The following is a 12,468-nucleotide window of genomic DNA, read 5'->3' as shown; positions in this document are numbered from 1 at the left end:
TGATTCAAGGCAAAATGGCTCTTGAGATGTCTTGTCCTGTGTTGTCTTTTGTACCACCAAACTGGTTTATATGGTGTTAGAAATCAAACCCAAGACTTGCGTACTAGGTAAGCATTCTACTAAGTGAACTACACCCCCAAGCCCCTTAAACCCCAACCTAGTGCTAGCAGATACTGTGTAGTCATTACAGGTTGTTATGTGAACGCAAAAGAGTCTGGTTCTCATAACAACAGGTTCCTGATAGATTTTTTGTGACTGAACATAGCTGTTCTGACCAGTTAGATATGCAATGGGATTCTCCTTATTCTGTTCCCAAGTTATTTTACAAACCTGCTTTGGAAGTAAACATAAGACAGAGAAAATGATGAGTCATTTTTCCCTGTTATTCTACCTCATTGAATATTTTTATTTTGTTTCAGAATTACTTCCTAAAACTACTAAGAAAACATAAATATTAAAAGGTTTTAAAATTCACGAACATACTAGTAATGATTGCATACATTTTTCTTACTACATTAAATTTGTGAAAATGTAGTAAGTAAAAAATTAGAATTTTGAAAATTCAGTGTATCAAAGACAGTGTTTGCCCAGAATTAACATTTAAATATTTGTAATAATATTCTGCTTTACACCCTCATCATTTCCTCTTACTTAAATCACAAGATACAAAATTAGAATCAAACTTCTTTGATTTTTGCATACTGAGAATTATTTGCCAGGCAAATTAACAATGTAAATGAGATTTTAGTTGGCTTACCTAAGGAATCAAATTATTTTCAAGAATATAAGTGGAAACATTTGCATATTTTAAATTAATGTATAGATGAGCCTTGTCTGATATTAAGGTATAGACTCTACTTTTATGATATAATCAACTTATACTCTTATAAACTTTTAAACAATTACATGAGTTCCTACTTGTAAATATTTTCATGCCATCAATTCATAGTATTCTGTCTCCTGTGTTACCAGACCAGCTTTTGAATTGGTTGTTTAGTTACATTCACATTTGAGCATCCCAGTTTATTGTAATTCCTTTAAAGGTTGGTCATAACCCACCCCTACCCCCACCACCAAGGAAGCCAAAGTAAGCAGGTGCTGGCCAGTGCAGAGGACAACTGATGGATAGAGAAGGATGGCCGTGATCAGAAAGGGACTTTCCTTTGGGAATACCCCACAGCTATTGCCAGATTCATTCTGATTCAGAAATTAGGACAATGACCAATTGTCTTCAATTTTTGCCACATTTCACAGGCAAGATATTTTCTATTTCCTGGGGGAGATGGACTTTGTCATCTGTTATCTTTTGCCTCTAATTTTAGCTGTGGATTTCTTTTGATCATGAAGAGTTTGAATGCAAGTGTAAAACTAGCTAGTTGAAAGTGATTCGTAGACTTCTTTCTGTCCGTGTACTTAGTCTGGAAAAATGCTATTTTTTTTCTGCATCTCACTAAGGAAGTATACTTTTCTGTGGTTTTTCAAGTGTGATTTTGATTGTCCTTAAAGAAGGAAGAAATGAGTTTGTCACAATAGACCATTTCCTTTGTTCTGTAAGAAATTATCCCCCATATTTGGCATCACATAGAAAAATCCTTGGAATTGCTTCACAAGTTATAATCCATCCAAATTAATGACGGTGTGAGGCAAAGTAGAAATGGGGAGAGGGGACTTTTACAGTGAGCGGGGCGTGGATCCTCCACACGGGTGTTGGTTTTCATGACTCTGTGTGTTAGTTAGGATCACGCATGCCAGGCTGCCCAAGCCTCCTTCTCTCTGTGCTGCCTATAGTTGTTCTCATCTGTGAAGAGCCATGTGTGACAGGAAAGTAGGTGAAGTATGATATGGGACATGCACCCTAATGAGTGTGCAGTGCGATTAGTAGCTGTTGTATCATTCTGTTCCCATTACACTGTGGAAGTTTTGGAGAACTTTGTAGCCAACCTCATAGAAACCATAAGGTTGTGGAGAAAAATGGCACCACCTTCAGCATTGGAACCTACTGAAAGCAAAGGCAGTTTGCTGTATATTCACCCTACAATGAAAAGTCTACAGGTGCTGGGGAGATGGCTCAGCAGTTAGGAGCACTGGCTGCTCTTGCAGAAGACTCAGGTTCAATTCCCAGAACCCACATGGTGGCTGATGATTGTCTGTTACTTCAGTTCTACGATGATCTGATACCTATTCTGACCTCTGTGGGCACCAGGCTTGTGGTGTACAGATATACCTGAAGAGAAAACACTCCTTCACATAAAACAAGATAAATAATCTTTAAAAAAAAAAAAGTTTGCAGTGCTTTGTTCTTTAATACCAAAAGGACAGTGAAAATGACTATGTGCTGATAAAAATTCTCAGCCTGAAGGAAATAGGTCCAAAGGCTGTGAGCAGAGAAATTGAGACAGATTTCGATATCCTCAAGTAAGAAATGATTTTGTGTCTCTAAACAGAAACAAGGTGTCCTGTAAAGGAATCCTAAAGATGGAGAAAGCTATGAGACACTGAAACATACTGAATTACTGCTTTATTTATTTTTAAATTAGAGACTGGGAAACATGCTCAAGTAAATTTTCTGGAAAATAGAACAAAGAACACACAAGGAAAACGAGACAGAAAAAGCTAAAGATCAACTGGTAGTTTCAACATTCAAAAGAAATGAATCCCTAAGAGAAAGTGTATTATATGACATTTCTTAGAGAAATTACTAAAGAAATAATACAAGCCAATTTCATAGAGAAATTATTTAAAAAAATAATATGAGAGAATTAGATTCCTAGAGTGAAAGACCTTAAGTCTATAGATTGTGCCTTGTACAACAATTTAAAATTTTTTTAAAAAAGCCTTGTTAGCATGAGATTTAAATTGATGGAGAAAAACCTGACACCCTAAAAAGAGAAGTGACATAGCACATGAAATGGAGGATGTGTGGCTGGAGTGTGGGTCAGTCATAGAGCACTGACCTGGATGACACAGGCCCTAGGTCTAATGTTCAGCACTGAAAAGTGTGAGTGTGCACAGGAGTGAATTTTATACCTTCAGTTAGCTATCAGCATTTTTTAAAAGGAACAATGCAAAATTCTGGTGGAAAATCCTTTTCAATTTGGAATATTATATACCACTGTTGTACCTATCAGTTGTGTGTTTAGACATCCTGAGACCTAATCACAGTGTCACCTGATACTGAGAACACACTCCAGCAGAGGGAAGGAAGTAACGGAAAATTAGCAAGACCGAGGACCGACCGAGGGAAGCAAGACTGAGGAAAGGGAGAGCAAGGAGCAACAGCTGAGGGTAACAGCCCGTTCATTGCTAGAGTAGTGAATACTCGAAGAGAGCAGCAGTGGCTTCCCAGAGCCTAGGGACATGGGTGCTGAGCAGTCTAAGCCATGGAGTGTGTAGAAAGTAGGTTTGATTTTGCCATCTCCCCTCCAGCCTGATGAAGCCTTGAGAAGATATCAGCTTAGGAACATAAAATGTTAAGCAAACTTTCCAAAGAGGCTGTTAGTACCCTTAGGAAAATTGAAATGTTGTTGAGAAACAGCTTGGTATACCCGTTGTCTCCACAGTTCTTCTATGGAAGTACTATGAATACAGTGACAGGAACATAGGATTAGAGTACATTTACAGCTAGTTCATTTACCATAATGTGAAAGTCCTTAAATACTGCTTTTAAAAAACCAACAAATCCAGAAATGGCAGAGTAAGCATCTATGTTAACAGACTGAGGAGAAAACAAAACAAAAACATGTCTAAAAGCATTAAAAATGGATGCCTCTGAGGATGACCAGGGCCACTATATTTCATTGTATCTCTTAGTATTTAGAGCTTTTCAAAACTATTTGCAAGGGCTCTGTTAAAAAAAAAAACAAAACTATTTTTTTAAATGCCATTTAAAATGTCAAGGAAATAAAATAATTCTGGCTCATAGTCAACTTTTTTTACATTTTTGTCTGTTTTTCTTCTCCAGGGTTCCTGGAATAACAATTGCTACGGATATTATCTGTGGTTTTCCTGGAGAAACCGATCAGGATTTTCAAGAAACACTGAAACTTGTTGAAGAGTATAAATTTCCAAGCCTCTTCATCAACCAGTTCTACCCAAGACCAGGAACTCCCGCTGCAAAAGCTGAACAAGTCCCAGCTCACTTGGTAAGAGCCCATTCATAGGAGCCATCCAATTCTACTGGCGCATGGCTAACCTTTGTGTTGCAAAATATTAGGACAATTCAAGCTGGGCGTGGTCATGGAAGAGGTAAATGACCTCATGCAATGAGAAGCAAACAATATCACATTTTCTCATGAGGAGGAAGGTTCAATTTTTAAAAACTTTGAAAACCACTATCTTGTATTTACTTGTGTGTACATTATAAATCTTTGGGTGTTTTGAGATCAGGCAACATTTAAATACATGGGCTGGGATGTGGCTCGGTGTTAGCCTAGCATACATGAGGCCCTTATTTCCATCTCCAGCACTTCAGAGTAAACAAGTAAACAAAAAAAGAGATAAATATCTGAGCAAAATATGCTTCATATTTTTCTACTATGTAAAAGACTATCTTAATTATTTATTTGTTGGAAATTTTGTGTTTTTTTTTTTACTTGATTCCTGCACATCTATCATCTGTCTATTCTTCCATCCACCTAACATCTGTGTATCCATGTGCCTATTTTCTTTCTATTTATCCATCTATCATCTGGCTACCCATCTATCATCTACCTACCCATCAACTTATCTATACTAACAAATATGCATTGTATTCTCAGTGCAAATGTATAGACTGATTAATTTTCTTCTGATTGACAAAAAAAGCCAAACTTTAATGCCACACATAATTAACTTTGCACAGAAATGAAAATAAACTAATTTATTACCTTTTCTAAATTATTTACTATTGAGGTCTGACCTTTGGTGTTGGGGGTCTGTGAGTTGGCAATGCATATGCAATGTACCCTGTATCACAGTCAGTTATACGACAGTTCCATCAGTAACCCAGACATCTTTTCCCCTTTCTATGTTCATATACTCCTTTTATCCCTAGCTTCTAGCAGCTATTGATCTGTTCCCTGTTATAATTCAATCCATCTTTTTCTAACTTCATCAGAAATCTTTTTAAACTAAAGCATATCTACTGACCTTGTTTCTGTATGTAAATATTATGTATCATTCCATAATACATATATGACCACAGTGGTCCATCTGTGTTTTCATATAGTGACTGTTGGGTGTGCAATCAGTCAGATTAAGAAGATTCTCTGTATATGTAGGTCCCTGACATGGTCATACAGAAATGGATCACTGTCCTCGACCTTCCCAGAGGAAACTGCTTTCCCTCATTGAACAGGAGACCTCATCAGTGTATGAATTTGGGTTTTGTTCATTTCCTTTTCATTGTTAGTAAATCCAGTATTTTACAAAGTGGCTATTCACCATCCATTTTCTTTGCTATATAATGTTTTCTCATAAGTTATTTATCCTACTATTGGAGAGAAGTGGGCCTTTTGTCAGTTTCATAACATAAGAACTACGGTTGATACAGTCATCACCATTTTTGTTTTTATCTTTTGTTCCATTCATGTGTACACTTTACTTCTGTGTCTAGTAAAAAGCTTAGTTGTATTTTCATGGGACATGCAGTTGACCTAATAGGCTAGGTACTGACAAATCACCTTCCTAAATAGTTGAATAAATATACAATCCCTGTTGCCATGTATAAAAAAAGCTATCAGATCATCTGCCTGCTAGCTCAGAGCTCGGTGCTCATGATGTTTGTGTATTACCTATGTAATGCAATCCAACTGGCTTTATCTCTCTTTGGGAATGAGTAGTGTTCAATCTTCGTTTATTGGCTCTTGAGCCAGCACTCTGTGGTTTTAATGTGCAGTTCACTGAAGACATGTGATGGCGAGCATCTTCTCACTTGTTCCCCTTCCTCACATATATTTCCTTGGGCAGGGCATCTGCTAAGGTCTTTTGCTCGTTTGGAACATGCTCTTTGTTTCTTATTGGAAAGTTTTTAGAATCCTTTGTGATTTGGGGTAACAATCCTTCAGAATTGTCTCATGAAGACTTTCTCTCTGTGTCTTAAGTCACAATCACCTTTCTACCATGTCATCAGTAAACTTTTTCAAGTGTTTCTACCCTGACTGATAGAACAAACAGTATAGAGTGACTTAGACAACAGAAATCTGTGCCTGCACATTTCTGAAGGCTGGAGGCAGAGTCAGACACATGCCAACACTGACACATGGAGGAATCTCTCCTGGCCTCTTCCTAGCTCCTAGGGTGTGCTGGCTCACTGAGGTGTCCTTGGTCTGCCATAATGTAGCTTCAGTCTCTGCCTCCACTGTCACCAGATATCCCCGTGGGTGTCTTACGAAGACCCCCATCTCTCAGAGGCTGAGAGGTTCCTCCTATTCCTCATTTTAACTGCTTTTTATCTATAACATGATTTCTAACATTTTGAGGTGATTAGGACTTCAAAATAAATGTTTTGGGGGAAATAATCTGATGCCTCTTACATTTTAGTCATTATATTCTATACAAAGACCATTTCATGAAGTTTTAGCGTCATGGAATTAAGAATCATAAATCCAGGGAATTGGACATTAACGATGAAACTGTAGAGATTTACTGTCACGGAGTAGATTTATAATATACATTGTGTCTTCTTCCACCTCCAACACTTACCAGAAATTAATAATTGTTTACCCTGCCTGTCTCAGGTAGTTTATGAAAAAGCTTATTGCAACATTCACTAAAATATAAGACTGTGGTAAATGAGCAATAAATATTTTCTCTAATTTATTCCTCATTCCCTTGCCAAGACCAATCAATAATGAAAGTGAATCTAACTTATGGTAAAGGACTAGCACATACCAGTTGCTCTCCAATAACAGCTTTCTCTTCTTTAAGAATGACTCGATAAGGAAGAGCCATTTTTTACATGCATTTCATCTCTTCTGTACACTCCTCACATTCCACATACCTCATAGGTGATATCAAATGGACTTCAATATACATTCTCATTTCTTCCCAAGTATTTTTATGTTCACAATAACATTAGTATAAGCAAATCTTGATGTTTTGATGAATTGTGTTAATGCCCTGATAAATTAACTAAATTATGTATGTTTCTTAATCATGCAAATCACAGATGGTCACAGTACTGGCAGGTCAAGTTTGCATTTTCAAAAGGCAAAGGGTAAATTCCTTGCCAGTTCTTTACTATGGCTATTAAAAAGAAACAGAATAGTTTAGAGTTTATAATGAAAATTAGGTGATATATTCTCATGAAAAACTAAAATTATTTATTAGCTATTGCAAGGATATTTATGCAGATGATTTAATGGTGAAATTACTCAAGCCAAATGAGAATGACCTTGGAGTGGTTAATGAAAGGTCAAAGTTACATGTTTATATTCTCTACTCCATTGTGTCTTTATTCCTTGGACTTCATCCATTTTAATTCTAGCAGTGGATTTAATTGTAGCTGAGCTTCTCAGCCCACCTAGAAAAGGTCACTTAAGTTAAAAAAAATAACAACAAAAAAGTTTTGATTCTTAGCTATCACTTCTACACTTCCTTTCTAGAAAATTTTAATGAAAAATAATGAAAATTTTTATTGTCTTTATTTGAATACATATGTCACCTGAAGGAATACACATTAACTAACAGGAATGGTCTTGAGGGTATTCATACTGGATTACAGTGTTGTTATGATATTAACCCCCTGGCTTACTGCTTGCCTTACATACTGGAACCAGAAAGTAAAAGTGATGTCTCTAAATATATTAGTAAAATAGAATCACGTTTCACCTACCAGAAGTTTCTAGAATTTTTGCCCTTAGCATAAAGAAGCCACAGTAGACATTTGGCCTTAGCCCCAAGGTGTGTCTGTATGTTTTAAGAGATCAGGAGGCAGTCTAGAGGGATGTCCTCTAGCTAGACAGGCAACTTTACATGAAGTTTTCATGTAGGTGAGTCCATTTTTTCTGTAGGTTATAGATGCTTAGAATAAATGCAGAATGCAGAAAGTTGTTAAATCATGTGCAGAAGCTTGTTCAGTGACTTATCATTGGCTCTTTCAGATCTTATTGACTGTTGGGTCAGAACATACTGTATTTAAAAAAACACTCCCCTACTTCCTCCCAAACATACACATGTATGAGAGAGTTCAATTACTCTGTCTCTAAGTTGATTTCTAAATATGATCCTAAGCCTGACAGCTAAGTATTTAAAGAACAGTTGCTGTGGACAAGGGATCCTGATCCTTTCAGCCCAGTTCACAGCACCGGTATATTATTTACACAGTCTCAGATGTCCAAGTGATTTTCTGTGGAGGAAAGGTACAGGGGGATTCATACTCTAGATTGTTCAGAACATTTTGTTAGAAATTGATTCCAAAGCATAGCTTCATGAAAACTCCTCTGTCTTGGCATTCTTGCTAACTAGTTATATCTGATCTCTTCTGTTTGTCTCTTTCCTGAACAGAAGTGGTGGCACGTGCCTGTGATTCCAGCTACCAGGGAGACAGAGGCATAGAGAACATAGGTTCAGGGCTAGCCTAGACAGTTTAGAAAGACACTGTCTCAAAATTGGACAGTAGGAAGGAAGGAAGAACCAGAGGGAGGGAGGGAGGGAGGGAGGGAGGAAGCGAGGAAGGGAGGGAGGGAGGAAGCGAGGAAGGAAGGAAGGAAGGAAGGAAGGAAGGAAGGAAGGAAGGAAGGAAGGAAGGAAGGAAGGAAGGAAGGAAGGAAGGAAGGAAGGAAGGAAGGAAGGAAGGAAGGAAGGAAGGAAGGAAGGGGGCAGGCTGGGAAGGGTGGGACATTGACGGGGGGGGGGGGGGGGGGGGGGGCGTGGATATAGCCCAGGGTTCAAATCCTTGCCTAGCATTTGCAAGTTTCTGGATTTAATTCTGGGGTAAGGGTAGAAACTTCTCTTTTCTGGATTCCATTTCTCTTTGTACTTGGCATTAATCAGATTTCTAGCCTGTCCATAATGTTTTGTATCATGTTTCAGCAGATTACATAGCAGAGTTTTCCAGGGTATCTACAGTAACAGCAGGGAAGCTTGAGTGATAGTGGAGTCCTGAGTGCTTGGTGCCTACTATCTGTTGATGCAGGTGATGCTTGCTCATTTAAGAAGTGGAAAATAGAATATAGTGATCCCCAAAATGCTTTGACATGCATAATGACACTTGATTCGCTGCTGTTGTGTGTTTTGGGGTTCACCATTTCACCAGTAAGTGGGAAGGTTTGGCAGCTTGCTTTTCCTAGCTGATTGGCTTGAATGTTAGCTCTGCTTCACTTTCTTATTTTTTATTTTTTATTTTTAATGAATTTCATGACAGTTTGTACAAGCAATTGATCAACTCTTTTCTTGAATCTAAACTGTGATTGCTGAAACATAATTATTCGTTGTTTTAGAGGGTTCAAGTGGCAGCAGTGACTGAATGGAGCGGGGAATAATGAGCCCCAAAGATGTCCACACCCTAAATTTAAAACATGGAATATGTTAGCTTACCCAAAGAAAAGGCCTTTGCAGATGTGATCAGCTTCTTTTGCTACATAATAATTATAGATATTTTGGGGGTACAGGGTGGCATTTTAACACACATATACAGTGTGCTGATTTAATCAGGGTCATTAGCATAGCCATCATCAGTTTAGACATTTACCATTTCTTTATGCTGGAAATTCAAAATCTTCTGTATTAGCTGTTTGGAAACACACAATGTAATGTAACAAGTATAATTGCCGTACTATAGTATAGAAGACTGGAAGTTGTTGCTTCTGTGTATCCCAGTACCCACTAACCATCCCTTCTCTATCCTGCCCCTTTTACCTCTTATTTACTTATTTATTTATATGTGTACACGTTTGCTCTCTATTTCCTGGTGACCATTCATATTATCTATCACATCTTCTGTTTGTCTTTCTATATGTGGTTTGTATTCCACAGTGGCACTTACACAGATATACATGGTCGGGTTCCTTTCTTTATCTGACTGAATCATATCCCATTGTCTAATATGCCACACTTTGTTCATTCATCTGTTGAAGTACACATAGGCTGTTTCTATAGTGTGACTGTTGACTATAGTGTTCTAGAGTTGTGCTACAGTCAACACAGTTTGCAGCTGTCTCCTTGACTTACTGATTCCCTTTCCAATAGGCTTATGCTCTGCAGAGAACTTGTGATTAATATTTAAAATATTTGAAAAATAGTTTAAAATGTTTTTATTTAAAATAAAAAAATCTTCAGATGAGGAGATGGCTGTGAGTTACCCAGGACAATGACAGCTCACTGTCACCAGAGTCCTTCTCAGAGAGAGGCAAGAGTGTCAAAATTTAAGGACATAAAATCAGAAACAGTAGTCCAACTGAGATGCTTTGAAGCATCAACAGAGGTGAATCCCAGGGTTATCCTCTAAGCTGGAAAAGGCAAGAACAATATTCTTTAGAACATTGAGAAGGCCATATGAAAACCTTCATTTCATCTCAAAATATTTCAGATGCTGCAAAATGAGAATGGCCCATTTTGGGGTTGGGGATTTAGCTCAGTGGTAGAGCACTTGCCTAGCAAGTGCAAGCCCTGGGTTCAATCCTCAGCTCAAAAAAAAAAAAAAAAAGAAAAGAGAATGGGCTATTTTAAAACACTAAATGTAAGCTGGGCATATTAGTTCATGCCTATAATCCCACCATTGGGAAGTCTAAGTCAGGGGGATCATGAGTTTGAGGCCAACCTGGGCTCCATAGGGAGATCCTATCTAAACAACACACACACAGAGACTACATTTATGGTTTGTTGATGTCCTAATAGGAAACTCACATTTGGTTTCTATTGAGCTGTGTTAATTGATTATTCATCTCTTTTTTCTAACTAAGGCTTGTTGTCCTGGTAGATGCCTCATGACTATTTGTAGGTCTGTGAACACTTATCCAGCTATTATCTTACTGATGAGAAAATTGTTTTTCCCAATTATAATAACCACATGGTAAAAAAAAAAAAATACATAGAGTTGACACTCAGCCATTAGCACACTTCCATGTTCTGAGGACTTGGTATGGCTTATCTAATTTGATTCTTGCATCGTGTCTCTACAGCAAGCACTACTAGTAATGTCATGTTAAACATCAGAAAGTCGGAGCCCAGATTAATAGCTAATGTGCCCAGGGCACAGAGAAACTCCTGCTTGCCTCTCTGTTCTTGATGTCTGATCATTTCCTCCTGGCACCTTCTGCTCACCTGTTGCTTACCACTTGTACTGCCCAGCTGCCTTAGTTATGTTTCTCATTGCTCTAACAAAGTACCAGACAGAATTATCTTAAAGGAGTAGGATTTATTTTGGCTCATGGTTTGAGAGGGCATAATCCATCATGGCCAGAAGTGGTGTCATCGAGGTCAGAGTGACGATCTTGGAGTCCTCAAATCTCAGAGGATTGTAAAGCAGAGAGCTCTGGACAAAGCAGAGCTGGGCTGAAGCCCTCAAGGTCTGTTCCCCAGAAACTCACCTAGGTCAGATCCACAACATCTCCAATTAGCACCCCTAGTTGAGAACCAAAGGTTCAAATACATGGCTGTGGAACCACTTCACATTCAAATGTGATGTTTCCCTATCTACTTTCTGTTTCAAAATCCTTGCTTATCTTTTCACGTGTTAGTGGACAGGACAGATAGTAAAACCTGGGCCATTTCTACTCATCACTTAAGCCTCTGGTTATCCACCTAGGCTGTTTTCCCATGTTCCATTAAAGCTCTGTTTTGGTTTCATTTCTATTGATGTCATAAAAAATACTCTGACAAGAGCAACTGTAAAGAAGAATGAGTTTATTCAGCTACAATTCCAGGCTCTAGTTCATTATTAGAAGGAAATCAAGGCAGGAATTTGAAGCAGCTAGTCACATCCACAGTTAAGAGTAGAGAGAAAATGAATTCATTCATACCCTAGTGCTTAGCTCACCTTCTCCATTCTTACTAATCAAGAACCCCAAGCCTAGGAAATAGTGCTGCCCACAGTGGACTCAGTCTTTTAACATCAGTTAATTCAGTCAAAAACAACCTCCCATAAACATGCCTGCAGGGCAACCTGATCTAAGCAATCCTTCATGAGACTGTCTCTCAGATAACTCTAGACTGTATCTAGTTGACAACTAAAACTAACCTTCACAGGCCCCATACTTATTTATACCAGGGATTCTTTCTTTTGTTTGTTTGTTTTTTTCAAGACAGGGTTTTTCTTTGTAACTTTGGAGCCTGTCCTGGAACTCACTCTGTAGAAAAGGCTGGCCTCAAACTCACAGAGATCTACGTACTCCTGCCTCCCAAGTGCTGGGAATAAAGGCATGTGCCACAACAGCCCAGCTATACCAGGGATTCTTAAATGTCTTTCTGTCAGACTCCTATTTTGATCAGAAACTTTTATATGACCCTGCATGTAAATAAACATATATAAGACAGATATATAAATCCAAA

At 38.1% G+C, this 12,468-nt stretch overlaps 1 protein-coding gene across 4 annotated transcripts in view; it reads left to right on the top strand.

Moving 5' to 3' along the window:
* Positions 1-12,468, top strand: part of Cdkal1 (CDKAL1 threonylcarbamoyladenosine tRNA methylthiotransferase) — a 571,033-nt gene that overhangs the window by 417,995 nt on the left and 140,570 nt on the right. For all 4 annotated transcript variants that reach the window (XM_006972280.4, XM_076573111.1, XM_076573112.1 and 1 more), the window contains one exon: positions 3,962-4,142. In XM_006972280.4, the coding sequence (XP_006972342.1) occupies positions 3,962-4,142 (181 nt within the window). The remainder of the gene's footprint in view (positions 1-3,961; positions 4,143-12,468) is intronic.

The sequence above is a fragment of the Peromyscus maniculatus genome, chromosome 5 (genome assembly GCF_049852395.1).
Source record: "Peromyscus maniculatus bairdii isolate BWxNUB_F1_BW_parent chromosome 5, HU_Pman_BW_mat_3.1, whole genome shotgun sequence".
NCBI classification, from domain to species: domain Eukaryota; kingdom Metazoa; phylum Chordata; class Mammalia; order Rodentia; family Cricetidae; genus Peromyscus; species Peromyscus maniculatus.
This window is presented reverse-complemented; position numbering and strand designations above follow the sequence as displayed.